The 26,652-nt window shown below is 41.1% G+C and overlaps 1 protein-coding gene across 3 annotated transcripts in view; it reads right to left on the reverse strand.

Moving 5' to 3' along the window:
* Positions 1–26,652, reverse strand: part of SLC36A4 (solute carrier family 36 member 4) — a 277,596-nt gene that overhangs the window by 20,871 nt on the left and 230,073 nt on the right. For 2 of the 3 annotated variants that reach the window (XM_073336956.1, XM_073336966.1), the window contains exon 11: positions 6,161–7,946. The exons of the other annotated variant lie outside the window; for it this stretch is intronic. In XM_073336956.1, the coding sequence (XP_073193057.1) occupies positions 7,639–7,946 (308 nt within the window). In that variant the 3' untranslated portion in view covers positions 6,161–7,638. Of the gene's footprint in view, positions 1–6,160; positions 7,947–26,652 lie in introns of those variants that run through there. 3 annotated transcript variants of the gene reach the window in all.

Consider the following 26,652-nt stretch of genomic DNA (forward strand, 5'->3'; position numbering starts at 1 on the left):
AATGTCTGAGGATAGAACATTTACAGACAAGAAAATGGTCCAGTTATTTGTAGTGCAGCCAATGATTAAGTTACATTAAAACAGTTAATACAATCCTGTTAAATATAAGTGTACATACAGTACATAAACATACTTTTCTATTCCTTATTAGGAAGAAAATAATTCCAATGGCATACATTTTTCAATTTAAATTAATTAGTTGATGATAAAGTACTTCTATGCCCATCTTAAATACATATTAAAGCAAATGATCTTCACTTAGTCTGGAGTTTGTCTACTTGCCTCTTAACTGGTTACACTTGTTACAGTACTTTAAAACAAAATAACCATCTTATTTTTTTAAAAAAAGGAGTTTGTCAGATTTCCTATCATTTAAAATCTTTGGCAATGTTTCCTTGGAACGTATGCAGAGATGAGGTCCACCTATCGAGGAAGGGGAAGAGCATATTTGGATACGGACTGGCTAACCTAGTGAGGAGGGCATTAAACTAGGTTTGAAGGGGGCAGGTGACCAAAACCCATAGGTAAGTCAAGAACATGGAGACTGGGAGAAGGTTTGGAATTTGGGGGAAGCATGGGCTATTATAGCAGGGATAAAGGAGAGATAAGACAGAACTGGGGGGTGGGGAATCAAATCAGTATCTTAGATGTTTGTATACTAATGCGAGAAGTATGGGGAATAAGAAGGAAGAACTCAAAATGCTAGTAAACAAACACAGCTATGACATAGTTGGCACCACGGAGACTTGGTGGGATAATACATATGACTGGAATATTGGTACAGAAGGGTACAGCTTGCTCAGGAAGGACAAGCTGGGGGGCGGGGAGAAGAAAAAAAAAAGGATGGAGCTAGGCTGTTCTCAGTGGTAGCAGATGACAGAACAAGGAGCAATGGTCTCAAGTTGCAGTGGAGGAGGTCTAGGTTGGATATTAGGAAACACTATTTCACTAGGAGGTTGGTGAAGCACTGGAATGGGTTACCTAGGGAGGTGGCGGAATCTCCATCCTTGGAAGTTTTTAAGGCCCGGCTTGACAAAGCCCTGGCTGGGATGATTTAGTTGGGGATTGGTCCTGCTTTGAGCAGGGGGTTGGACTAGATGACCTCCTGAGGTCTCTTCGAACTCTGATATTCTAGGATTAAAAAAAAAAGGGAGGAGGTGTTGCCTTATATATGAAAAATGTATACACTTGGAGTGAGATTGAGATGGAAATAGGAGACAGACTTGTTGAAAGTCTCTGAGTAAGGATAAAAGGGGCATAAAATAAGGGTGATGTCATGGTAGGGGTCTACTATAGACCACCTAACCAGGAAGAAGAGGTAGGTGAGACTTCTTTTAAACAACTATCATCATCATTCAAAGCATAGGACTTGATGGTGATGAGGGATTCAGCTACTCAGAAATCTGTTGGGGAAACAATACAGCAGGTACAGATTTTCCAATAAATTCCAAGAATTTATTGGAGACAATTTTTTATTTCAGAAGGTGAAGAAAGCTACTAATGGAGATGCTGTTCTAGATTTGATTTTGACAAATAGGGAGGAACTGGCTGAGATTTTGAAAGTGGAAGGCAGCGTGGGTGAAAGTGATAATGAAATGATAAGAGTTCATGATTCTAAGGAATGGTAGGAGAGAGAACAACAAAATAAAGACAATGGATTTCAAGACAGACTTTAGCAAACTCAGGGAGTTTATAGGTAAGATCCCATGGGAAGCAAGTCTAAGGGGAAAAACAATTGAAGACAGTTGGCAGTTTTTCAAAGAGACATTATTAAGGGCATGAGAGCAAACTATCCCACTGCATAGGAAAGATAGGAAGTATGGCAAGAGACCACCCCGGCTTACCCAGGAGATCTTCAATTATTTGAAACTAAAAAAAAAAAAAAAAAAAGTCCTACAAAAAGTGGAAACTAGGTCAAATCACAGAGGATGAATATAAACAAACACCACAAGTATGTAGGGACAAAATTAGAAAGGCCAAAGCACAAAATGAGACCAAACTAGCTAGAGATGTAAAAAGTAACAAGAAAACATTCTACCAATACATTAGAAGCAAGAGGAAGACCAAGGACAGGGTAGGCCCATTACTCAATGATGGGGGAAAATAACAGAAAATGTGGAAATGGCAGAGATGCTTAATGACTTCTTTGTTTCAGTTTTCACCAAGAAGGTTGGTGGTGATTGGGCGTCAAACATAGTGAATACCAGGGAAAATGAGGTAGTATCAGAAGAGGTTAAAATAGGGAAAGAACAAGTTAAAAATTACTTGGACAAATTAGATGTCTTCAAGTCACCAGGGCCTGATGACATGCATCCTAGAATACTCAAGGAGCTGACTGAGGAGATATCTAAGCCATTAGCAATTATCTTTGAAAAATCATGGAAGATGGGAAGACTGGAAAAGGGCAAATATGGTGCCCATCTATAAAAAGGGAAATAAGGACAATCCAGAGATTTACAGACCAGTCAGCTTAACTTCTGTACCCAGAAAGATAATGGAGCAAATAATTAAGCAATCAATTTGCAAACATCTAGAAGATAATAAGGTGATAAGTAGCAGTCACCATAGATTTGTCAAGAACAAAGCATGTCAAACAAATCTGATAGCTTTCGTTGACAGGGTAACAAGCCTTGTGGATGGGGGCGGGGGGGGGGGGAAGTGGTAGACATGATATAGCTTGACTTTAGTAAAGCTTCTGATACTGTCTTGAATGACCTTCTCATAAACAAACTAGGGAAATGCAAACCTAGATGGAGCTACTATAAGGTAGGTACAAAACTGGTTGCAAAATCATTCCCAGAGAGTTGTTATCAGTGGTTCACAGTCATGCTGGAAGGACATAATGAGTGGGGTCCCACAGGGATCAGTTCTATTTAATATCTTCATCAATGATTTAGGTAATGGCATAGAGAGTACACTTATAAAGTTTGCGGACGATACCAAGCTGGGAGGGGCTGCAAGTGCTTTGGAGGATAGGATTAAAATTCAAAATGATCTGGACAAACTGGAGAAGTGGTTTGAAGTAAACAGGATGAAATTCAATAAGGACAAATGCAAAGTACTCCACTTAGGAAGGAGCAATCAGTTGCACACATACAAAATGGTAAATGACTGCCTAGGAAGGAGTGCTACAGAAAGGAATCTGGGAGTCATAGTGGACCACAAGCTAAATATGAGTCAGTGTAACGCTATTGCAAAAAAAGTGAAAATCATTCTGGGATGTGTTAGCAGCAGTGTTGATAGCAAGATACGAGAGGTAATTCTTCTGTTCTACTCTGCACTAATTTGGCTCAATTGGAGTATTGTGTCCAGTTCTGGGAGCCACATTTCAGGAAGGATGTGGACAAACTGAAGAGTCCAGAGAAGAGCGACAAAAATGATTAAAGGTCTAGAATACATGACCTATGTGGGAAGATTGAAAAAATTGGGTTTGTTTAGTCTGAAAAGAGGAGACTGAGAGGGGACATAACTGTTTTCAAGTACGTAAAAGGATGTTAAAAGAAGGAGGGAGAAGAAAAATTTCTTAGCCTCTGAGGATAGGACAAGAAGCAATGAGCTTAAATTGCAGCAAGAGAGGTTTAGGTTGGACATTAGGAAAAGCTTCCTAACTGTCAGGATAGTTAAGCGCTGGAATAAATTGCCTATGGAGATTGTGGAATCTCCATCATTGGAGATTTTTTAGAGCAGGTTTGACAAACACCTGTCAGGAATGGTCTAGATAAAACTTAGACCTGCCATGAGTGCAGGGGACTGGACTAGATAACCTCTCAAGGTCCCTTTCAGTCTTTGATTTGGTCATATTTGGAGTTGATGATCTCGCAATAGTTTTATTTGAGACACTTCAGTCTTCTTCAGCACAACATGGTCCTGAGACCACAGACTTTTTTTTTTTTTTAAAATGACTGAGCAGGCCAAACAAACCTAATATGTGAGTGCTGAAATAATAAAAATCCTACACTGTAGGTGAAAAATAAAAATGGTATAGTGGAAAGCCTTTAAATATATTAATAAACAATTTAAAAATCTCTTACGTGACACATTAATTTAAATTAAATACCACCCATTAGACAGCAGTACTGACCCAGAGACTAAAAAAAGCTACTTCATACTCACGGGGTCAGTGGCAAGGAGTCTGAGTGAGAGACTGCTGAATGACACCATTAGGACTGATGGGATGTGCCATGGGCAGTCTTTATGGTGAGATCTGTACGGGTTAACACTTGGGTCAAGATTTCCAAAGCTGGGGGCCTAAAGCTAAGCTTCTAAGTCCTTATTTAGGCACCTAAGTATGTGGTTTGATTTTCAAAAAGTCTGACCTGCACTCACTTTAGGGAGTACTCCTGGGTGCTTTTCAAAATCAGGTCACATCTTCAGGGACTTAAATAGGATGTGGGAGCCTCTCTTTAGGCACCCACCTTTGTTAGCCTTGGCTTTGGTAAATAGCATCAGGTGCACATCGACCTGTACTAGCCGAAGATTACCACCATGTTCTGCACTGGCCAAATATTTCTGGTCCAAATCCTTCAGCATGTTGGCAGAAGCACAATCTCAGAGGACTTTGCTATAATGCAGCAGACTGAGAACAGATTATATGAAAGGATTTGGCAATTATGCATCTTCTAAATACACACACAAATAGAAAGAGCTGCCAAAACAATAAGAGAGAAATCTAAGTTACGTTTACCAGTCGAATTAAAAATATATGTAGAAAATGTTCAGGATCAATTAAAATAAATCTCACAGCAAAAAATAAATAAAAAATGTGTTTTGATGCTACTGTCTAGTGTACCTTTTTTGTAAACCGGTTTCGTCACCAAACATATATTGAAAAACTTGGCTGCAATATCTCCTCGTGAGGGGGCAGGACTCATCCCTGCGGCGCCTCCTGGTGGTCGTCCAGGGAATTAGTGTTTCCAGCCTCCAGAGCGCCCTCTGCAGGCCAGTGTCCCACTTGCCGCTGGGCCTGAATCCCTCCTGGACCCCAGTGCCCCTTTCAGGCCAGGATGCTTCCCCCTGGCAGTACCCCCACAAATCTGGGTCTCCCCTCCCCAGGGAACCCCCACCCTCTATCCCCACCTCACCTCAGTCTATGGCCACTGCCAGTCATCAACTAGCCCCTGATCCCTGGGGTAGACTGCAGTGTAAGTGCCACTCATCACCGGCAAGGGGGGTTTGGACCTGCTGCCTTTGCCTACCCCTGGGCCACCCTCTGCAACCCCAGTACCCTTCTTGGCCTTTAACAAGGCCTCCAGCCGGGGGGTGGGGGTTCCCAGGCTGGAGCTCCCCAGCTCCTCTGGCCTTCCCCCAGCCCTTCTTCTTTCTAGGTACCCTGCTTAACTTCTAGGCAGCCAGGCCCTTCTCCCTCAACAGCTATAGGGAGAGTCCTCTGTGGCTTCTGGCCCACTGCCCTTTTATAAGGGCCAGCTGGGCCTTAATTAAGCTGGCCACAGCTGTGGACAGCTACTCACTCAGCTTCCTCCAGCTGTTCTCACTCCTCTTCCTCCTGCAGCCGTCTCCAGGACTGCTTAAACCCCTTCAAGGCCAGAGCGGGGTAACCACCCCACTACACTCCTTTAGAAATAGCTTAAAGGCTTAAATACTTGACTCTGAAAAGTTAAAGTTACTTTTTGCCTGTCCAGTCACTGTCCTTGTATGGTCCTTGGTGGCACCTTAATATTACAGGTGCTGGGTATGTTAGTAACATACCGTTACATCTGCATTCCTTTAAAGTGCCTGCCAAGTATTTGTTTAATTTTGTCCATGCTGAAATGAAAATGAGAGCGCTGCTTAGAACAATTGTTTGAAAAACTACATGCAGTTCACACCATATGTTACTATACTGAATCCCTATTGGAAACACTTATAAAATGGACATGAAAGCCTATAATGCTGATGCCATATGGTAGGTGACTGGGGAAATATTCTGAAGGCAAGAAAAATATTAGCTATTGCTCTGTCTTAAATGTGCATGGACATGAGGGGAGAGGTTTTATTTCCTCAAGAAATGTTATAATTAAATATATTCTTTAGAAAAGCATTTTTATAAGAAGAAAGTTTGATAAACTCTTAAAAAAAATCGAGAGTTTTTTCAATTAAAACAACAACACTTTGGTTTGGGCATTCAGGGTGAAATTCAACAGAGGGGGTCCAGAAATCCCAATACAAGCCCTCAAAATAGAGCTTTCTAATATGAAGGATTAAGTGGTGCACTGGCCTGAAGCAAAAGGATGACTTTCCCCCACAGTTACCAGCTTTCCTGGATACTCTTTTTATTTACCAAAAATGGTGGTTGGGGAGAACCAAAATACAGTAATGTGAATGTTAAATACTAATGAAGGCAGAACATAATGCAAAAATGATTACCCCATTGTATATGCTGCTACAATACAAATATAGACAGTCACTCCAATCTTTTTGGAATAGGTAGAAAAATACAGCATTTCATGTATTTGTACAGTTGCAGTTAAGGATAGATTCACAAAAGTGTTCTGTTTAGTTTTTTAGGACAGCAGTTACCAAAAATATATCAGAATAAACTACTTACATCATTATTTGTGAACTTGGATGTTATCTTGTTATCTACTTCTGCATCATTAAAGAGTACATTTTTTCTGATACATGATGACATTCTGTGACACCACATACAAAGCCCAAAGGCCACAAAACACCAGGTTTTAAATATTACTTGTTCTATGACTGGAAGTAGCATACCCTGTCAAAACTAAGGCCTTGATCCTGCAAGCTGTTCCACATAGTCAGGATAGGGATGGAGGACTTTCCTGAAGGAATTTGGTATCTTTTACGTACTTCAACTGAAATGCTTGTTATTGATCTGGATTGCACAAAAAAGTGACCTTGTGCCTAATGGCACATAAACTGACTGACACTGGTGGTCTGCAGTACACGTGCTAAGCATTAAGACCTTGACCCTGAAGGCCTTAGGTCTTCAGAACTCCATTGATGCCAGTGTGAAAAGACTGCAAGAACAGTCATAGTAATTTTTCAAAACCACATTGATTTAAGACATACTAACGCCCATTAATCAGAGCGAAGAACCTATAGTTGTTGAAAGGAAACACTTCCAGATAGTAAGTCTACAGGTCCCTAGAAACATTACTAACAATCCAAGCTATATATATTGTAACTATTATCCACTGGGGATAAATTCACCCCTTCACTGAGAGCTAGCAGAAGATCTACACACTACTTAAGTCCCACCTCAGCTCCTTAAAACAGGGCTTAAATGAGATGTAAGTGGTACATAGGCATCGTGTTGGTGCTGTGATGCGTGGGGTGGATTTCACCCTTTTGAGTAGGCATTTTGATTTTCTGACGAATGATATTTGGTTGCACATGCAATTCATATATAAATATTTCCCACCCTGACACCTAAACAGTCCTTTCCTTCTCTAGATAGAGCAGAGGAGGCTTGAGAGACTTAACACAGAGATCTGGTCTGAAGGAGTTACAGAATGGGTAAAGGAGGAAGAGGAGGAAAGAGGTGTGTTATTGTTCAGAATTTATTTGTTCAGTTCATTTGAATGTGGCCCATACCGCCAAGTACAGGCTCTATCCTGATCTTTTGCTCCTAATCAGAACCCACACCCAGGAACAAAATGATTCTTGGTTCTCTCACCATTAATTGAAACCAGTCACTAAGTGCATAGTGTTCAAATCTTCAAAGGGGCTCTCTGTAGTGTTAACTAAGACTGTCACAGCAGGATAAATGATCTCTTCAACTGTCACATATGTCCCTGTTATAAAGCCAATGACTCCAATAACAGCTATAAAGATGTCTTTAAGTATCATCCACACACTTAAGTTTTCCTTGTAAAATGTGAGGATTTCAACCAAAGGTGGCAGGATCAATGCCAAAGTGCTGCTGCTTACGGCGCCAACAAAAGAAATCACCAGGTCTAGGTGAGGGATCAAGACTGCTACAGCACCTGAAAGAGATAACAAGCATTTTTTATCTTAAATTTAGCATCTTCATTAAAATAAAAGCTTGACAGCTACATAAGCCAGTGAATCACAATCTAACAAATATCGAGCAATTTACCACTCATTTTTAATTCTAATCAGTGTAGAGCCCCAGACTTTACTGACAAATAAGGATAGTCTTCAACACAAAAAGAGAGGAATGCACTTATTTCTGGGTTAGATAAGTTTCAGTGATAATGTAAAGTACCTCACTTGATTTTCAGATCCCAAAGTGAATTTGCAGGGCTGGCAGTTCAAAACATAATCTTTTTGTACATGTGGAATAAACAAAGTTTGCTTTGCAAATCATTGAGACACAAGAGATCTGAAATTGCACGGTGACACTTCTATACTCATTTTTTTCAAGAGAATGACAGGTCGAGGGGAGACAGGCTTTGCAGTGGAAGGGGAGGCTGTAAGTAGCACAGGCTATGCTAGGCAAACAAATAAACACTCACACAGAATCACCCTACAAACTACATCAAATTTGAGGCCCTGGTAAATGATATCCATATTAAAAAGTAACTTAAAAATTAACCAAAATGGACATACAACTTCCTGACCATTTGGGATCCCACGGCCACCGCAATCCCCTCTTATTTGGACATCTGTCTCTTGAAAAATATCAATCACTAAGACTGTTCAGTTTGTAAAATACCTTTGACAGGTTACCAATTTACCAGACAAAGAGTTCAGTCCAGACAAACATATTTAGAAACAGGAATGATTGAGCCTTCCAGCACCGGGTGGTTGGTCTTTGTCCCAATACTGTAAAATTCTACAAACTGATTTCATTGTTACAAAAGAATCAGGGCCTCTGATGTTTTTAATCCCTTTGTCTGGAAACTCTAACCAAGATGTTCTAGTCACGATTTAGAACCATACAAGTGTGGTAATGAATGCTTTCAGTTCTGTATTATAAAACAGTTGAGCAGAGGCTTCAATCTAATCTCCAGTGAATGGTAGGGAAAGCTGACTTTTCCTTTCACAAATGCATCTCCTTTTGGCTGGCAGAGATTAGCACAGACAGTCATGTCAGCTGCCTCCTTGGAATAGCTAAATGGAAGGAAGGGAAAGTGGAAAACCGGTATGAAAACCTCCAGCATGACAGGAATCATCCACAAAACATTTTTTGCTCTTCATTTTTATATTGCGCCACATATTTCCCAACCGCCACCTCCCTCAACTCACGCACCTACACTCAGCTTCAGTACAGTGCCTTTGCCTTCAAGAAAAATGGTAGTGGAGTAATGTTTATAGTATATGGCAATAAATAATGCAATGATTGGAATGAAAATACCTTTAGGTAGCAAGTGAGGGCAAAACCTAACTAAGTGCATACCAATATGATCTTTTCTCAGCCTGACAAGCAGCACTTTGATTTCAAACGGAACCTTACAAGTTTTGCAGACTAATATCCCAGATGTAGGCCTGTTTGGGCATATGTCTTGAATTCTGAGGACAGCTGAAATTAGAAAGGCAACTTTCTAAAATAAATGTCGTTCATGTATCACAATAAACTTGTGGCACTTACCACTGCATGATATTTGCATCACAGCAAAGACCTCAAGAAGTTTCAGAAAAGGATTAGGCTCTTTTACGATTAAGAACAGCATCTCTAGATACACTATATAACAAAGACTGGATTTATGACCCTTCAGAATATTACAGGGCTCTCCTATTATGCCACCCTATTAACAGAAGAAAGCTGCAAAGTAAATGATACAGACGTCTTGTGGCAGCTGTGGTTTGTGAATTCCACAAGGTTATAAAAGAGAATGCACTGACACTCTGTCCAGAGGGAAGTAGGGGGAAAGACAGCGGTCCTAGAGAAAACCTTAGGTTCACCCAGATACGTGGAGAAAGCTTAGACTCTGTTTTATGTTGTGATGTTATTCCGTTCACAATAAAGTCCAACACCTGAAAGTGGGTATTCGCCCTTCTATAGTATGGAGCAGATTTGGGGTGCCACCTTCTTACACACTCCGTAGATTAAAGTTTAAAAGGCTACCAATTCTCAGGCTTCTTGGCATGAAGTCATTTCTCCTGTTTAAGACTGGATGGCTTTAGTAATATGGGGTTAGGGGATCCAGTAACCCTCAATTCTGGATAGCTGTAAGAGCCAAAAGTTTTGTGTGGAGGATAAATATAGTATCTACTTTAAGTGATGAGTCCAAGAGAACAGTAGAGCATGTAAGTGCAGGTGGCTTGCATACTGAAAACCACCCTGAAGTGAGTAGCTGTACAGCATATCCCATTATTCACAATGGCTGAGAACACTTAAGCTTAGTTCAGTCCCTAATTTAACTCTCTATTCCTTGTGTAGCCAAAAGTCCTATTGAAAACAATAAAGTAGGCACCTTGGGTGCACAAACAATGCAGAATTGAACGCTCAGGTCTGGACATAAGAACATAAGAATGGCCATACTGGGTCAGACCAAAGGTCCATCCAGCCTAGTATCCTGTCTGCCAACAACGACCAATGCCAGGTGCCCCAGAAGGAGTGAACCTAACAGGTAATGATCAAGTGATTCTCTCTCTCTATATTGGACAATTGGCAAGCATACTTAATAACTTAATACTTGTACCGTATTACATAACATTAAAGTTTTCAAAAACTGAAGTTGAAATGTTTGTGCTGTGTGGTAAAACTCACAGTTAATAAATTTGTTGAAGACTGATGGAGAGAGCTGCACATGGAGAGAGCTGCACATTTTATTGTCTTGCTAGTGAAATGGATGCAGTGGGAGTGCTCATTCAATATAGCTTCTTAACTTCTGTAACAGACCCCTTTCAGTGCAACAGAAGTGCTGACAATTGAACAGGGTTATTCATTACTTATATTTAATTGGAATGTTTGAAAATGTTCTTGATTAAAAAATAGTGAAAGTTTTTTTAAAGATAGAGTTTTTTAAAGATAGAAATACATGAAATTAAAATATATACATTGTAATGGTTCCTTTAGACTGGAGAAAGGCAGAAAAGGGGGTACTTTGGATTAGATTACGCTAAACCAATCCGGATTGTTTGGATCCTGGTCCTATTTTATATTAATCTCTCCTTTCCTCCAGGACAGGCAGATCTATCTGGCCAATAAAATACAAGGCTGTAAATAGACTCATCAAATATGTATAGTATAAAAACCTCTTCCTAATACACTGTGATAATCATCAGAGGGGGAAATTTACCTGCCCCTGGAAGGCCCTGATGTACAGGGGTACAGATTGAGTGGCTCCATATCCTCCATGAAGCAGGGAGATATTTTCCTTAGTGATCTCTAGGAGGAAGAGGCATGACTGCTGAAGGGGACTATCCATAGGGTCCTAAGGGTTAAGAAAGAATCCAGCTGTACACCCCAGAGCAGATAAGAAGAAAGTATAGGGACTGAGTTGTAGGGGTAATAAGCAAACGTCACATAATGGTGGCACACAGCATACTCAAGGCCTATACTGGAAGCGTCTGTCACCACTGTTATTACAGACATGTACCTGAAACCATATATTCTGCTAAAGATTTCAAATGAGAGGAAATGTAAACAGGGTGGTAAACAAATAGCATATAATTATGTTAATGAGATCAGTTAATGAGTGTATAGCACCTCAGCAATGTAATGCACCTGGAAAAACAATGATGCATGTGTTTTTAATAAACTGAGAGGAAAGAGAGTCCTTTGGTTAAGACCCTAGACTGGGACTTGGGAGATGTGGGTTCAATCCCTCCCTCTACCACAGACCTTAGATAAGTCACTTAGTCTCTCTAAACTTCAGTTCCCCATCTGAAATGTGAATAGTATTTCCTTTCTCCTGCTCTTTGTTTGTCTTGTCTAGTTACAGCATAAGCTCTTTGGATAGAGACTGTTGCTTACTCCATGCTAGGCACTTACAAACCCAATGAGCCCTGACCTTAGTTTGGGCTTCCAAATGGTACTGTAATACAAATAATTTAAAAAAAAAACCCAATAAGAATCATTTGATTTCTACCTCTTCATAATGATTTGACATTTAATATCTTAGCATGAGATAACAGAGCAGAAACCATAAGGACTGTTTCATGCATATAGATTTGTAGATCCCAAGGTCAGAAGGGAACCATTGTGATCATCTAGTCTGGCCTCCTGCAAGTCTAATGCCGGTCCTGCTTGGTGGACCCCCGGAAGCACAAGCCTCCCCCCAGGGGGCCCCAGGCCCCTGGTTGAGAACCACTGGTCTAGCAGAAACATTTCAGAAGTGAAACACTTCATATTTAACTCTAAGCCAAATTAGAAAAGAACAGTTTAGCCAAATAGATCTGTGGAAACAGATCTGTGGAAACAGATCTGTGGAAACAAGTTACAGTTAACTAACTGGACATTCATCCAATAGTTCAAATTCCCACATAGCCACTCTGAACAGGAATAGGACATAATTTTTCATTTACACTGCTAAACATTCTGTTTTCTGTGTCCTGCGGCTTTAAATGTTGGCAGTCTCCATACATTTTGCAGGGACAACTATATGGCGGCTGACATTTTGTTTCAGTTCAGATGCAGAATGTTACACAATAAGCACCTACATTCTCTCCCTTAGAGATACTACATTAGTCCTTTCTTTGTTGTTTGCCTTAATCTGAAATAAAAGCCACCTAGGCTGAAAATTACATATTTTAACCTTTTTGTATGAGAACACTGTATTTTGGGACTTGTAAAGCTATCCATATTTCCAGTGTGGGTGTTTTAAATAGATCCAGTATCACATTTTTATATAGTTTAAACTGTTCTTTTGCTAGCTTGGCTTTTTTAAATGAGAAATGTTTTGACTCCATCTTTTTTCATTTCTGCTTTGGAAAAGTGGTAAGAATGAAATCTGTAATCATACTGATGGGAAAAGCAGCTAATACAAAATTCTTTAAATGAAAACACAATCTCAACAGGATTTTAACTCAATACCTTTAAAATAAAAAGCAAGAAGTTTTGTCTTTATAGCATCTATGGTGAAGATTTTCAAAAGCCCCACCAATTTTCAGTGGGATTTGTGGTCCTAAATCCATTAGGCACTTTAAAAAAATCTCTTCCTATAGGACTTCCAAAATAGCATTTACAGGGATGGGAGTAATCCCATACTAATGCACAACAGACATATAATGAGGATGACTAAGCATAAAAATGAATATAGGAGCAAGCATATTTCTGAGGCTCTGTCTACATAGGGATTTTAGCAACTCTTGTAGCTGCACCATCCAAATTGCTACAAAGACAGTTTAAATTCATTTAGCATGATATGCACCAGTACAATTTAGCCTTCTTTCTAGCTACAGCAAATCATTTTGCACTAGTGTAAACTGTCTCTTCAGTAAGGGTGTTCATTATGCAGTTACCCTTGTGGCTAAAATGCCACTGCAGACAAGGGCTTGGTTCACACCAAGATTCCCACATATGCAACATTTAATGATCAAACATAATTTACTGAAGTTTGGTTCAGCAAAAACACGTTAAACCCATGACAATGAAAGATAATTTTCCCAAATGTAGTTTTATATTTTACCATGAATATTGCAAGGGCACCAGTTTAAATTATTTAACTATGCATTGTCGTAGTTATTAGGTCTATGGAGAAAACACAAGAGAATAAGTTCTACGAGTTGGATGGTCGTGGCTATACCCAAAATTCCCCAAGTAGATTCCTTGAATGATGGTAATGCCCTTTTTTCTAACCTGGCTTAAGTCACTTTTGTGACTTTCAGCATAGGAATGTACTAGGAATAGAAGGGACTTATATAACGAGCTACGTTTACAAACATTTAAAGGGACACTCTCAAATCAGATAAAGAATTTATTCTAAAGCTAGAAAAAATCAGGAAGATCACAACCGACATGTGGAGAACTTTGTGGGATGCCCAGGGGTACTAAGATATTCACTAGCCTAAGTACTGGAGACAGCCTCACAAAGATGCCTGACATAGGCTTGAGTATTCAAAGTACAGCTAGCTGGGATCATGGTTCTGTGACTGATGTGCTTGACAGAAGAGCAGATTCAGGAAGTTTACAAATTAGGCTTTTTTTCTTACTCTACAAAAAGGAAAGTAACCAGTAGAAACATTCCTTTAGGTTGTCTGCAGAGACACGCTTCAAAAGTTTGCATCCATGGTTCTTCCTGCCATTTCACAAATGTTAAAATTTTATATTGCTATACTGCCTTCCAGATACCAAAAAAAACCCCAATCCTGAAAATGCATCCATGCAAGTGGACCACCCATGCCCACGGAGAGTCTCACTGAAGTCAAGGGGATTCCATTCAGGCACAGGGGTATGGCTGTGTGAACGCAGTTGCAAGGTTAGGGCCAAAGATCAGAAATAAAGGAAAATCACTATTTTATAAAAATGATAATATATTTAGAAAGTCACTGCAGTCACACATCTATTATATTTCTCTTAAAATATAAAACCAAACACACAATAAATATATCTAACCGGTCACCAAGAAGACAATTTAGGTTTCATTTTGACCAAACCTAACTATCAGAATTTAGCATTTCAATAAAAGCTCTTCTTTTTTAAAGGAATAATACTCCCTTACAGTCTTTACAACTCAAAATGTTGCCACATTATAGGTTCATCTGGGTACATCTCACCAAATCAATCCCCTGTCATTGAAGGGGCCTTGGACATTGGCACACCTTGATGTCTTCTATTCTTTGCCTGCGGCACACAATAATTTGATCTCCAGAGGGCTGTGATACTTTAATCTAATCCAGATTACTGGGCTCAGTGCAGTGATAACTAGGTAGTGGTTTATGACGTGCAGGAGGTCAGACTGGATGATCTGGGTGATGGCTTCTGGCCTTAAACTCTGTGATGCTCTAATACGTAAACTAGAATGTGAAACTGAGCAGAAACCAATTATTAACCTGAAGTGAAACTGATTAATCTATTTGTATTGTCCAAGCTGAGTGTGCAAATAGTAAATAAAATCATTACTGGTCAAGACTAAAATATTTTTAACTTTTAATAATTTATGGAGTTATTCACACAGTAAATATCTTTAAGCAGGGGTTTAACATGTGAATTTTAAATAGAACACATGCCAATAAGCAACAGTGATTAAGAAAATCCTTGCTTCTGAAGACAGGCACTAATTATCATAGGGCTTGGGGTTTTTTTCTGTTTATTTGTTTTAACTCATCTTAGGTACATTCATTAGATGATTTCTTTAAGTCCTATTCTGATTTAAATCTTGGGCAAATAACAATTGATTAAATCCAAATTTCTTAAACTATATTTTTACAAGTATCAATGCAGTCTCAAAAGCAAAACTGATAAAGAATAAAGCAGGAAATCTATTGCAAGCACACTACACAAGGTAACAAACGCTACTTACATACTTGCGAGAAAAAGAGATAAGACTAGCAACTAGGACAACCACACACATCATATTGTTCTGTATTATTCCCAGTGGAGTAAAGAACGCTTTCATCATTATCTTTCAGCAACATACTGTAGGCTGAGAGAGACTGAAATTGCTCTAACTCTACCCTTCACTTGCCTTCACACTGCTACCCACTGTTTTTGATTGATTTATCCTATGTTAACAGGATTCATTCAGGTCAAGCAAGAGCAGATAGAGTAAATGTCACTGTTAATCTTTCATAGTGAGAAGTAAACAAGGACACCCTACACCCAAGCAACAAAAACTTTGTAACCCTCATAATAGTCTGTTCCCTGAACCAGTGCACTAGTCCCTTTCTCTGTGCACACTATTATATGAGGGACTGTAAAAAGGTGGGGATGAGTGTATTTTAATAAACAAAGAGTATATAAAGTTTTGCACCAAGGACCTTTCAGAAGGTGGATAAATATCACTGCTCCGTATTCCAGATGAGACAATTAGGTGGTAAATGATTTGTCCACTTTGACAGCAACTAGATGGAGGAGTCAAGGCCAGAATTTTCAAATCCAGGTGCCAAAAGTTAGGCATGCCAAGATCCTGCACCCACAAGTTCTATGAAACCCCCATTGGATGAGTTTCCTACTACTTGCACTAGGAGTCATCATCTCTCTAGCTGCCTGTGCTGTGTTTGAGTATTTAAGAGGCAGAAGTAGTAAAACCTTGGATTTCTGGGGTTTACACAGACCTTCTGCAGATATCCCTGGCTTGGAAGCCAGAGGGAGTTTTTAAGACTGGCTCAGGGAAGTAGTTAAGTTGGGTGCACAGGGCTCTAGACTGGGAGTTGGATAAAAGGAGCCCAATTTCCAGAGATGCTGTGTGTGGGCACTTGCCACTGACGTCAAGGGAGCAACAAATGCTCAGCTTCCTACAGTAGGGCTGCTTATGCAACATGAAATAACTGGATTCAGGAAGGTAGGGAAGACCCCCTCACGTTTGGCCATCCTCCCCATCTGAGAAGAGGGAGGATTCAGCTTCTATCTACTAGAATAGAAGCCTTCATGTGTCTTCTGGGATGTGTGCATGTGTGTTCGTGGATGTTCCTCCATAACAGAGCCATGATAAGGGCTGTGGCTGGGAGGGCCCTCCCCCCATGCATAGACCTCTGAAGGGTGGTGCTGACTGTGGCCCCATAAGGCAGCATGTTTCAGAGATAACAACCATTCAGAAGAGTGTGCCAGCTCACACCTCTTAAAGCTACCGTGTCATGCTGTCTGCAGACTCAGGAAATAAAGACTGCACCAGTTACACTCAGGGCATATCTTCAGGTTTTTCTTTGCAACATTGAGAACTAGAAACTCATTTTAAAATGAAAGTTGAGATTCTGATGTGACTGTTTGACTCCAGGAATTGGGGCCCTAGCCATGTGCCTATGCCCTATGTACTTGACCTAACTGCTTCCCTGAGCCAACCTCAATAAAAAAACCCTAACTGGCTTCCACACCAGGGAAGTCTGTAAAAGGTCTGTGCAAAGCCTGGAACCTCAAGTTTTTATTAATTCTGCCTCTTAGATACTAAGCTCAAGCACAGCCTGGGTAGCTAGAGAAAGATGGTTCTTAACAGTGCAGGCTGCAAGAAAAACTCTTATCCTGATTGGTTTCATGCAACTAGTGTGTGTAACTAGATGCTTAACATAGCCCACTGTGAAATATGAGCAAATGTTTCACACTTCACTTGACTGCATTCTGTGTGTTCTCATCTCACATATGGTTGGACTGTCTTCTGTGAACTTCAGCACTGTAGATTAATTTGACTCTGTAGCAAAATTCTTTCAGTGTTGCTATTGACACTTTAAATTAAGAATCCATCTAGGCATACTTAAGTGAGATCATTTTAAATGACTGCTATATGCAACTAGAATCAATATCACAAAGCAAGCTATAAAATGCATTATTAATTGAGTCTAAATAGATAATGTTACAGCTATACAGAGTATGGACACTGCTCCATAAACCAGTAACTCACCTCTTAGAAACCCAATTCTATGAGACCCATAAAAAGTTTGAATTAACACACACACAAAATATGCCATCCTACGCTCTGGATTTCCCAGTGCATCTGATAGAAGAATTGGGGCCTAATCCTAAAAGCACCTATCAATAGGACCACTCATGAGTAAAATTACTCATGTGTAAGTGTCTGCAGGATGAAGCTCTGAGATCATAAACTTTTCAGGACAGTGCGAAGCTCAGTTAGGAAGCCATTTGCAATGTAACAACAACTTTACTCAAATCACAAACTCATGAACCATATATATCCTATTCTTAATTACCAGTTGATGGTGCTCTTCAGATTTACTATCTATATACATACAGACGTATACATAGACACTATTTTTCTATGAAACGCTGGTAACAATTTTTATCTGGGCCACTCAAAGACTTTTTATAAAGTATTACCAAAGTGTTTTAAAAAGTTGCAATGTGCCATTCATGCTTGTTACTACGAAAGCCCCACAGCACGTTGTAAATTCATTGATTACAGTACACTCCTGTTTATCTGAAACCCCATTATCCAGACCTCCGCATTCTCCAAATCCCTTTCTTGTCCCCAGCATGAGGTACATACTACAGAGGGCATGTATCTCATGCTGTGGGACAAGAAAGGGATTTGGAGAATCTGGAGGTTCAGATAATAGAGCAGAGACCCCTAGCCAGGACTGCGAGGAGGAGAATAAGCCCCCTGCTACAGAGGAAGCCACCCACTGCTGAATGGTTCCTGCCCTCTCTCTTATCCAAACTCCCAATTATCTGAATAAAATCCACGTCCTCCAGGCCATTCGGATAATGGGGAGTATATTGTGATTGATATTTCTGAACTGTGGCCCCTCATGTCTACTCAGTGTTTTATTAACACGCAATATAGAGATGGAAGATATAGATGAGAAAGTTTAACTGAATAAATACACACATAAAACTACACCTACATTTTGCTTTAAGATTTGATCATATTCTGCTTGTTAGTCACTCTTCAGAGTGAGCAAAAAATATAACTGTAAATGTAAAATTCAAATTTAAGTTACTACTCAACTTTAATATTAACTACTAAACTTTAGTCCATAAATACTGTATGTGTGTGGGAGAACCAGTGCCAAAGACATGTCCAGTAGAAGTTATAATTATGATTCTTCATCCCTCAAGCTTCTTGCATTATCATTTCATAACCAAATTCTACATTCCTCTAAAGATAATTAAAAGGAGCAAATCATGAAGATAAAAATCAAAAATATTTTTCTGTGCAGGCCTTTCACCAGCAGTAGAGCCCATCAGGTTGCCAAAAATTACATTAATTGCTCTAGATTATTTATTTTCTTTAATTACCTCTTTAGTTCTATAATTTATTTAATAAGAGATTAAGGAGAATAATAAACAAGGATATTAAATTATAGAGCAAGGAGGTTCTCTTGAGTAACTAAGCTTTCTGCTCTCTCATTAAAAGTCTTTAACCTGTGTTTGTCTTTTTTATGTGCTGCTGTTCCCAATAGAATGGACACATTAATCTGGTAGAACATAGCCTATCAAACAGTAAGTGTGCTCAAAACTGACACAGAATAGTGCAATGACAGGAAGAATGATACAGGGCTCTACCTAATGCATTTTTCAACTGCATTTGTGCGGTAAAGCCTCCTCTGGGTTTATATCCTATTCCTAAAGAGCAGGAAGGCTTCAACCAGCATCTGCAGGAGACCGGCACTGCAGGGGCACTAGCCTGGACCCAGTGGTCTATACCAGATCAAGGAAGGATGCAGTGAATACAGCCCAGCAGGGCTGACAATAGTACTCCAGGGGAACCAGTCTGAGGGCTAAGTGCTGTATCTCAGAGCCATGAAGACTCTCAAAGGTAGTGTCAAGGTTCCTCCCCCACTCTGAACTCTAGGGTACAGATGTGGGGACCTGCATGAAAACCTCCTAAGCTTACTTTTACCAGCTTAGGTTAAAACTTCCCCAAAGTACAAATTAATTTTATCCTTTGTCCTTGGAATATCCACTGCCACCACCAAAATCTAACTGGGTTTACTGGGAAACGTAGTAAACCCAACCCCCCCCCCAAAATCCTCCCAACCCTTTCACCCCACTTCCTGGGAAAGGTTTGGTAAAAATCCTCACCAATTTGCATAGGTGACCACAGACCCAAACCCTTGGATCTGAGAACAATGAAAAAGCATTCAGTTTTCTTACAAGAAGACTTTTAATAGAAATAGAAGTAAATAGAAGTAAAGGAATCACCTCTGTAAAATCAGGATGGTAGATACCTTACAGGGTAATTAGATTCAAAACAGAGAATCCCTCTAGGCAAAACCTTAAGTTACAAAAAAGACACACAGTCAGAAATAGTCATTCTATTCAGCATAATTCTTTTCTCAGCCATTTAAAGAAATCATAATCTAACACATACCTAGCTAGATTACTAACTAAAGTTCTAAGACTCCATTCCTGGTCTATCCCCGGCAAAAGCAGCATATAGACAGACAGAGACCCTTTGTTTCTCTCCCTCCTCCCAGCTTTTGAAAGTATCTTGTCTCCTCATTGGTCATTTTGGTCAGGTGCCAGTGAGGTTACCTTTAGCTTCTTAACCCTTTACAGGTGAGAGGAGCTTTCCCCTGGCCAGGAGGGATTTTAAAGGGGTTTACCCTTCCCTTTATATTTATGACAGGTAGCTAGGGTGAACAGATAGCAAGTGTGAAAAATTGGGACAGGGGGTAGGGGGTAATAGGAGCCTATATAAGAAAAAGACCCCAAAATGAGGACCGTTCCTATAAAATCGAAACATCTGGTCACCCTAAAAGTAGCCCAGAAAGAGGGTGGAAACAGGGGCGCAGGCTGAAGAGAAGCCCTTAAGGACAGAAGAACTTTTTTGTTTGTTGGGACTTTTAGCTGGGCTTTTGCCTCACTAGAAGGGGTTAAGTTTTGATTGACTTGGCTAGAGGGTTAAGCCACTCCTGCACAAGTTGGTGTCTGGGAAGACGAGGAGACCAACCACAGAGGAGGGAAACTAAAGCAGGGCATGCTTGCTGTGCCATGCTCAGCCAACAGGGAGCACTACAGAGCAGCCACACCTCAAGACAAGTTAGTAGCAGAAGTGGGGTCACAAGACCACGCTTCCATCAAGGAGGGATTATGGGACAGAGAGATAGAGATGCCTTCTTTGCCTGGGGAACATTCATCTTCCCAGGCTGGTGTACCAGGGGGTGAGGGGGAGGCAGGATGGGTATGGTGAAGCCTTTAACAAAAGTGTGGAAGACATTCTGCATCTGCTCATGGTGCAACAATAAGAGAGAGGCAGGCAATCTTCCTGCAATTTCTGGAGGATTAACAAAAGCAGCAGTGGCAGGATGTACCCCAGCACTGGCCAGTGAGAAAAATCTTGGTGTGCTTTAGGGACAGGAAGGTGAGGCACATAAAGATGGTTTGCCCCTTGTACAAGAGAGAGAGCAGCTCCTCAGGGCTCATATGCTTTCCCTATGGGAAGATGAAACATATTAAGAGACTGTCCCACTAAGAGCTTGAACTTTGGGGAAAAGGACTGTAGCAATGAAGTGATTAGAGACCCCAGAAATAAGGAGCAGAAATTGAGCTTCAAGACACACCTGAGACAGATGGAGGCAGAAAGGAACTGATTTAAAGAACAACTGATCCACAGACAGGAAGCAAAAAGGGGTCTGGAGAATGAGATTTCTACCCTCTACCAGCAGCTCTGTAGAAAGACTTAGGGCCATGAACACAGAGAAAAACTGTGCTGATAAAGGGGTGAACACAGAAGGGCTGGAAAGGACAGTCTCTGTAATCTTGGCAGCCCTGGGTGTGGTAGACAAAAAAAGGCCTATGCAATATTGGAGTGTACAACTGTGAAAATCCTGGTTTTGGTGCAAGAAAAGCACCAGAAGGAGGTTCTCCCGCAGAGGGACCGGCTAAAAAGAAATCTGGAAGAGATGCACGCAGGCCATAAAGCAGGAGCTGACCAGCTTCAGAATGGGCAAGGAGAATCAGTGTGTGGAACTAGCTGTCTTGGAGGAAGCCAAAAAACAAACCCTTAAAGAAAAAAGGAGCTGGCGGCTGGGAAACAAACAAAAGAAAGTCAGTCCAAGTAATGCTGCTGGAAGATAATGTGGAGGGATTGTAACTCAAGCTTTCACTATGGAGAAACTGTGCTGGGGGAGAGAGAGGTTAATCTCAGAAGTTGTCTACCACCCCTGTAGCTGGGTAAGAAAGCAGACTGTCCTAGCTCAGCAGATGAAATAGTAGATATTGTAGAACCTACCTTAGGGGTAGGAAGGCTCTAGGGAGCGAGGACTTGTCAGAGTGACTGGCTTGTTTATGGGGAAATGGGCCAACCACACCTGTGTCAGAATTAATTAGCTGCTTCCTAGCCTGAGGGAGTGGGACTAAGGAGGACCAAGTGATAGATTAATGGACACCTAGGTCTAATAACAGGACTGAGAGTGAGATCAGTCTGGAGTTGGAATCATAAAGACTCTCATAGGTAGTCCAGAAAGGGGCTGGGACGAGAGCCCAGAGGGCATGCTGAAGAGAAGCCCTGAAGGACCTTTTTGTTTGTGGGCACTTTTTAGTTGGACTTCTGCTATACGGGAAGGGGTTAAGTTTTGCTTGCAACTTGGCCAGAAGGCTAAGCCACATCTCCAGCACAGACTAGTGTCTGGGAAGGCAAGATCATCAACATCAGGGAGGGAAACTGAGGCAGGAAGTGCCAGCCATGCCTTGCTCTGCCCTATAGTACCCCAACAGAACAAGTGCTGCTGGGCAACACTTCTGCCATTGACCACATTTCTCTCTGCTACCAATCATTTACTCTCTCAGAATTGTCCCAAACCTTTGTGTTCCCTTCATTCTGACCAGGAGTTGAGGGAACAAGTTAGACTCTTTCTTCTTTATGCCCATGCCTCTTTTCCTAAGCTTTCTACAAGCAAAGAGATGTGTATATGAAAAAAATTACATGAATGGTGCCGTAAAATAGCAGAATGCGTATATACCTTGAAGACCACCTCTTGAGTGAGGGGAAATGAGGGTGAGAGCTAGGAAGGGAAAAGTAAAAGGGTAGCAGAAAGGCAGCGAGGAGAGATGAGAAAGCAAGGAAAATATAAAAGAAGAGAATATGGAAGGAGGAATACAGACAAAGGGGAAGAGTCCTAAACTGAACTCCCATAATAACAGAAGGGGTAGGTGTGGAAGGGAAAAATAATCACGCTAATAGCCATAGTTTTATTACTCCTTTTCTGTGCTGGACGATAAAGTTTAAACCCCTCAGTGCCAACTGTCAATAAGTTCACTGTCATGTAACAGCATCTCCTGACAAACTCACTACACCTAACACATTGCTGACATAGTATTTATCGATAAAGAATGTTGTGTAAGGTGTTGAATGAAAGCTTATATCATCCTGGTCATCATAAGCATTGTGAGAGATATGTGTGAGTGTTACTCAAGAGTTGTATGTATGTACTAAAACAATGTTTAAACAACGTAAGCAGGATAGATAAACAGTTTTTCTCACACAAAGGACTGTTGATTTACCTGTCTGCCTAGGTCTCTGAGGTAAATCTAGCAGTGTGTAAGTCAACACAAAAAAGCTTTATTTGCATATCAACAGCAAAAGCACTTTAACAGGAGAATGAGAGACAAAATGGCGTCGGCACACCAAAGAAGAAACAGCAAGGGAGAAGAACTGTGTCTGGCGGTACACTTCACAGAGATACATTTCAACTGTTTTCTGGACTACAGTAGAACCTCAAAGCTATGAGCGGCAGAGTTACGGACTGACCAGTCAACTGGACACTTTGTGAAACCGGAAGTAACCAATCGGGCAGCAGCAGAGACCAAATAAAACCAAGCAAATACTGTATTGAGCCTGAATTGCATCTTAAAGGTAGGTACATCTGGGCTGCCTGAACCCTACCCCACACCCATGCATGGGGCAGCCACTTACAGCTACAGTAAGAGATGAAGACGCTGGGGCTACCAGCCCAAGGTAGCCAGAGCCAGCAGAGCAGGAGCAGCACTGGGGTCTGTGCTGTTTTCAAACCCCTCCCGCCCTCGGCCGGGAGGGGGATGGCTGTTCTCTCTCTTTCTCACACACACACAACCAGAGGTGAAAGTAAGCCGGTCTGGTCCGGTCCGGCGTACCGGCAAGAGCCAGTACGCCGTGCCGCACCAGACCGGCTTCCACAGCGGTGATTTAATGGGCCAGGGCTCCAGCCGCTGCGGTGGAGCCTGCTGGTGCTACCCCACGCAGCGGCAGGGCTCTGGTGGTGATTTAACGGGCCAGGGGCTCCGGCCGCTCTGGGGAGCCCCGGGACCTTTAAAGCGCCGCCCAAGCCCCACTGCTGGAGCCCCGGGGTAGCGGCGGCACGGCTCCCGCGGTGATTTAAAGGGCCCTGAGCTCCCAGCCGCCTCTGCAGCTGGTAGCTCCAGGGTGATTTAAAGGCCCTGGGGCTCCCAGCCACAGCCAGAGTCGGGGGAGTCTTTAAATCCTGATTTAAAGGCCCCAGTTCTTCCGGATGAGGCCACACGTCTTCCGGTTGAGGCCATGCCCCAGCTCAGGACTCTGGAGTACCAGTAAGTCCTTTAAGTTACTTTCACCCCTGCACACAACCTTCACCCTGCCCCCCGGGAGGGGAATACGCTGGAAAGAAGCTGCCTGCCAGAGCTGAGGAAGGAGCTCAGCTGCTCCTGAAACCTGGCCTGGAGTATCAGCTGCTGGTTCTGGAGCCTGAACTGCACTTTGTTCAGAGTTCTGAATATTTCAGAGTTACAGAAACCCTCCATTCCCCAGAGGTCCATAACTCTGAGGTTCTACTGTATAAGAAAGGGGAAAGGGAATCTCATGGGGGGTCTTTCAATGGGGGAGCAAATAGGACAGAACTTTTTGTATCCATGAAAGCTGGATCCTGGCCCAGTTGCTGGAGATGCTGGGTAGTTGCTTTAGGTGAGAAACTGAACTTGGGGAAAGATTTTAGCCTGCTAAAATTATGTTTAGTCTCCTAGAAGCATGTTATACTTTTGTTTTATTTCTAATCATATCTGTTTCTAGTACCCTTACTTAGTATCACTTGAATCTTTGTTAATAAACTTCTCTTTGTTTTATCATAAGTATGATTTCTTAGTTGAATCAAGTAAGCTGGTGTGTACACTGTCCCTTTGGAGACAGCAGACTTGGTAATTACTGAGAGTGTCCAGTCACAGGGGCTGGATATCACAGGGGAATGCTCTTGAAGGTGGCTGAGGGAGTGGGGTGCACCAAGTGTTCCCTGCGAGGTAAAGTAAAGGCTGGCAGAGTTCTGAGAAGTCTGTCTGGGGTGGCTAACAGACTGGGCTAACAGCTCCCTGTCACCCAGTCTAGCACCAGAAAAATCTCTCTCAGGGAGACAGGGGGATAATAAGGTAACCTGCAGCCGTGGGCAGCGCAAGAAAGTGTCACAAGAGCATGTTCCTATTTCATGACAAAACATTTTGCTTCCTGGACTCTTAACAGAGAGCCAAAAGCCTGCCACAGAGAGAAAGGAAGCCAAGACATTTAGCAAGGGAGATTTAAAAGAGGAGCTTGGTGTAGCAGATTCTTGTAATGATAGAAATAGTGACTTTTAGAAGTTGGTTACAATTGCTGTTTTGATCTCATCACTCTTTGCTTAATATAAATTAAGCATTATAATAAGAAAATTCACAAAGCTGCTTTATGATTCTACAGTGTGCAGCTGGTAGCTTCAAGAAAGCTCAGGAAACAATACAGAATTTTCATTTTCCTTTATGCTTTCTGTACTAGTGCATTTCATAGAATTTCAAAAGTTAGTTTTCAAAGTGTGCCATGATTTTTCAGTCTTGTGCTTTTGAACCGCTGTTCATAGTTTTATACAAAAAAGAATTGTGTCTAGAAGACACCAGATCTCTGCCTAGCCTTGTCTACACTGGAAAAATTGGTACCTTCTTCACAGTAACTGGTACCACTGGTGGTAGCAACTGTGAAAGAACTGGTGTCAACACAATTCAAGTGTTTACCATGGTATTATATGGAAGAGATTCTTGCATATTTACTTCTTTGTTAATGAAGAACAACATGTTCAGGTTGTTTAATTTTGAAAAGAAAGGTACTGAAGCACTTTATGCCATCTTTTGCCAAAGCTGTGAAACCCAATCCTTACATATTGCTTTAATAAGAGTATATGAAAGTCACACAATTAATGTTAATATAGGATTTGCATTAGGGAAAAGACATTGCATTTTAATAAAACATGAAATATACTTAGTTTTCACCTCCCAGAAAGGCATTAGATACAGAATGAATGAAGGAAAGTTGTACAAATTATACTTTGCCTCACAGCAATATCTGTAAAAGTGAAGATACATTGATCGAGTAACTGAATTGTGAGTAAAAAGAAAAGGAGTACTTGTGGCACCTTAGAGACTAACAAATTTATTTGTGCATAAGCTTTCGTGAGCTAAAGCTCACTTGTGAGTGTTGTTTTCAGCTGAAAGTCAATTCCTACTTATGTAGAAAGGGTATGTCTACACTGCAATCACAGGGTGCGATTGCACTTTATGTAGACATACCTGAACTAGCTATAATCTAGCTAGCTCAGGTCCCAGTAGCAGTGAAGCCGTGGTAACATGGGCTGTACAAGTTCACCTGAAACCCTGGGTAATTGCTCAGAAGGCTTGTCCATGCTGCTGTAGCTTCATTACTACCGGTACCCAAAGTAGCTATTACATTCCATGACTTCAGTGTAGATAGACCCGTAAGTGTAATGCAATGTGACAGCGCTTTGTTTTCAGTGATCCAACACTCAGAGAACAGAATCTATATTTGCACCAGCAGTTCTTCTAAGCTCTCAGCAAGTTATTCACTCAGCAACTCTCCTGTCTGCAATTTTACTGTGCATCTTTCTGGTTACACAGCATCACTGCTGGATCTAATGTTGTTTATATGCTAGTGTTTTGTTTGTTTCGTAGTTTTTATCTAGAGTGCTAAAGAGATAGTTGAAAAGGAGACTAATGTAGACTATCAAAGGATGGAGTTGTAATAGGATTGCCAATCCTCCAGGATTGTTCTGGAATCTCTAGTAATTAAAGATGTCACATGATGAAACCTCCAGGAATGTGTCCTGCCAAAATTGGCAATTCTACATTCTAATCAGCTTTGTCTATAAAATGCCAATGTTAATTAAGATAAATCTTTTACTTTTTAAATCTAAGCTATTTATAGCCTAGCAGATTACTGCTAAATAGCTACTCAAGATAAAAAGAAA

This window comes from Lepidochelys kempii, chromosome 1 (genome assembly GCF_965140285.1).
Source record: "Lepidochelys kempii isolate rLepKem1 chromosome 1, rLepKem1.hap1, whole genome shotgun sequence".
Lineage (NCBI taxonomy): Eukaryota > Metazoa > Chordata > Testudines > Cheloniidae > Lepidochelys > Lepidochelys kempii.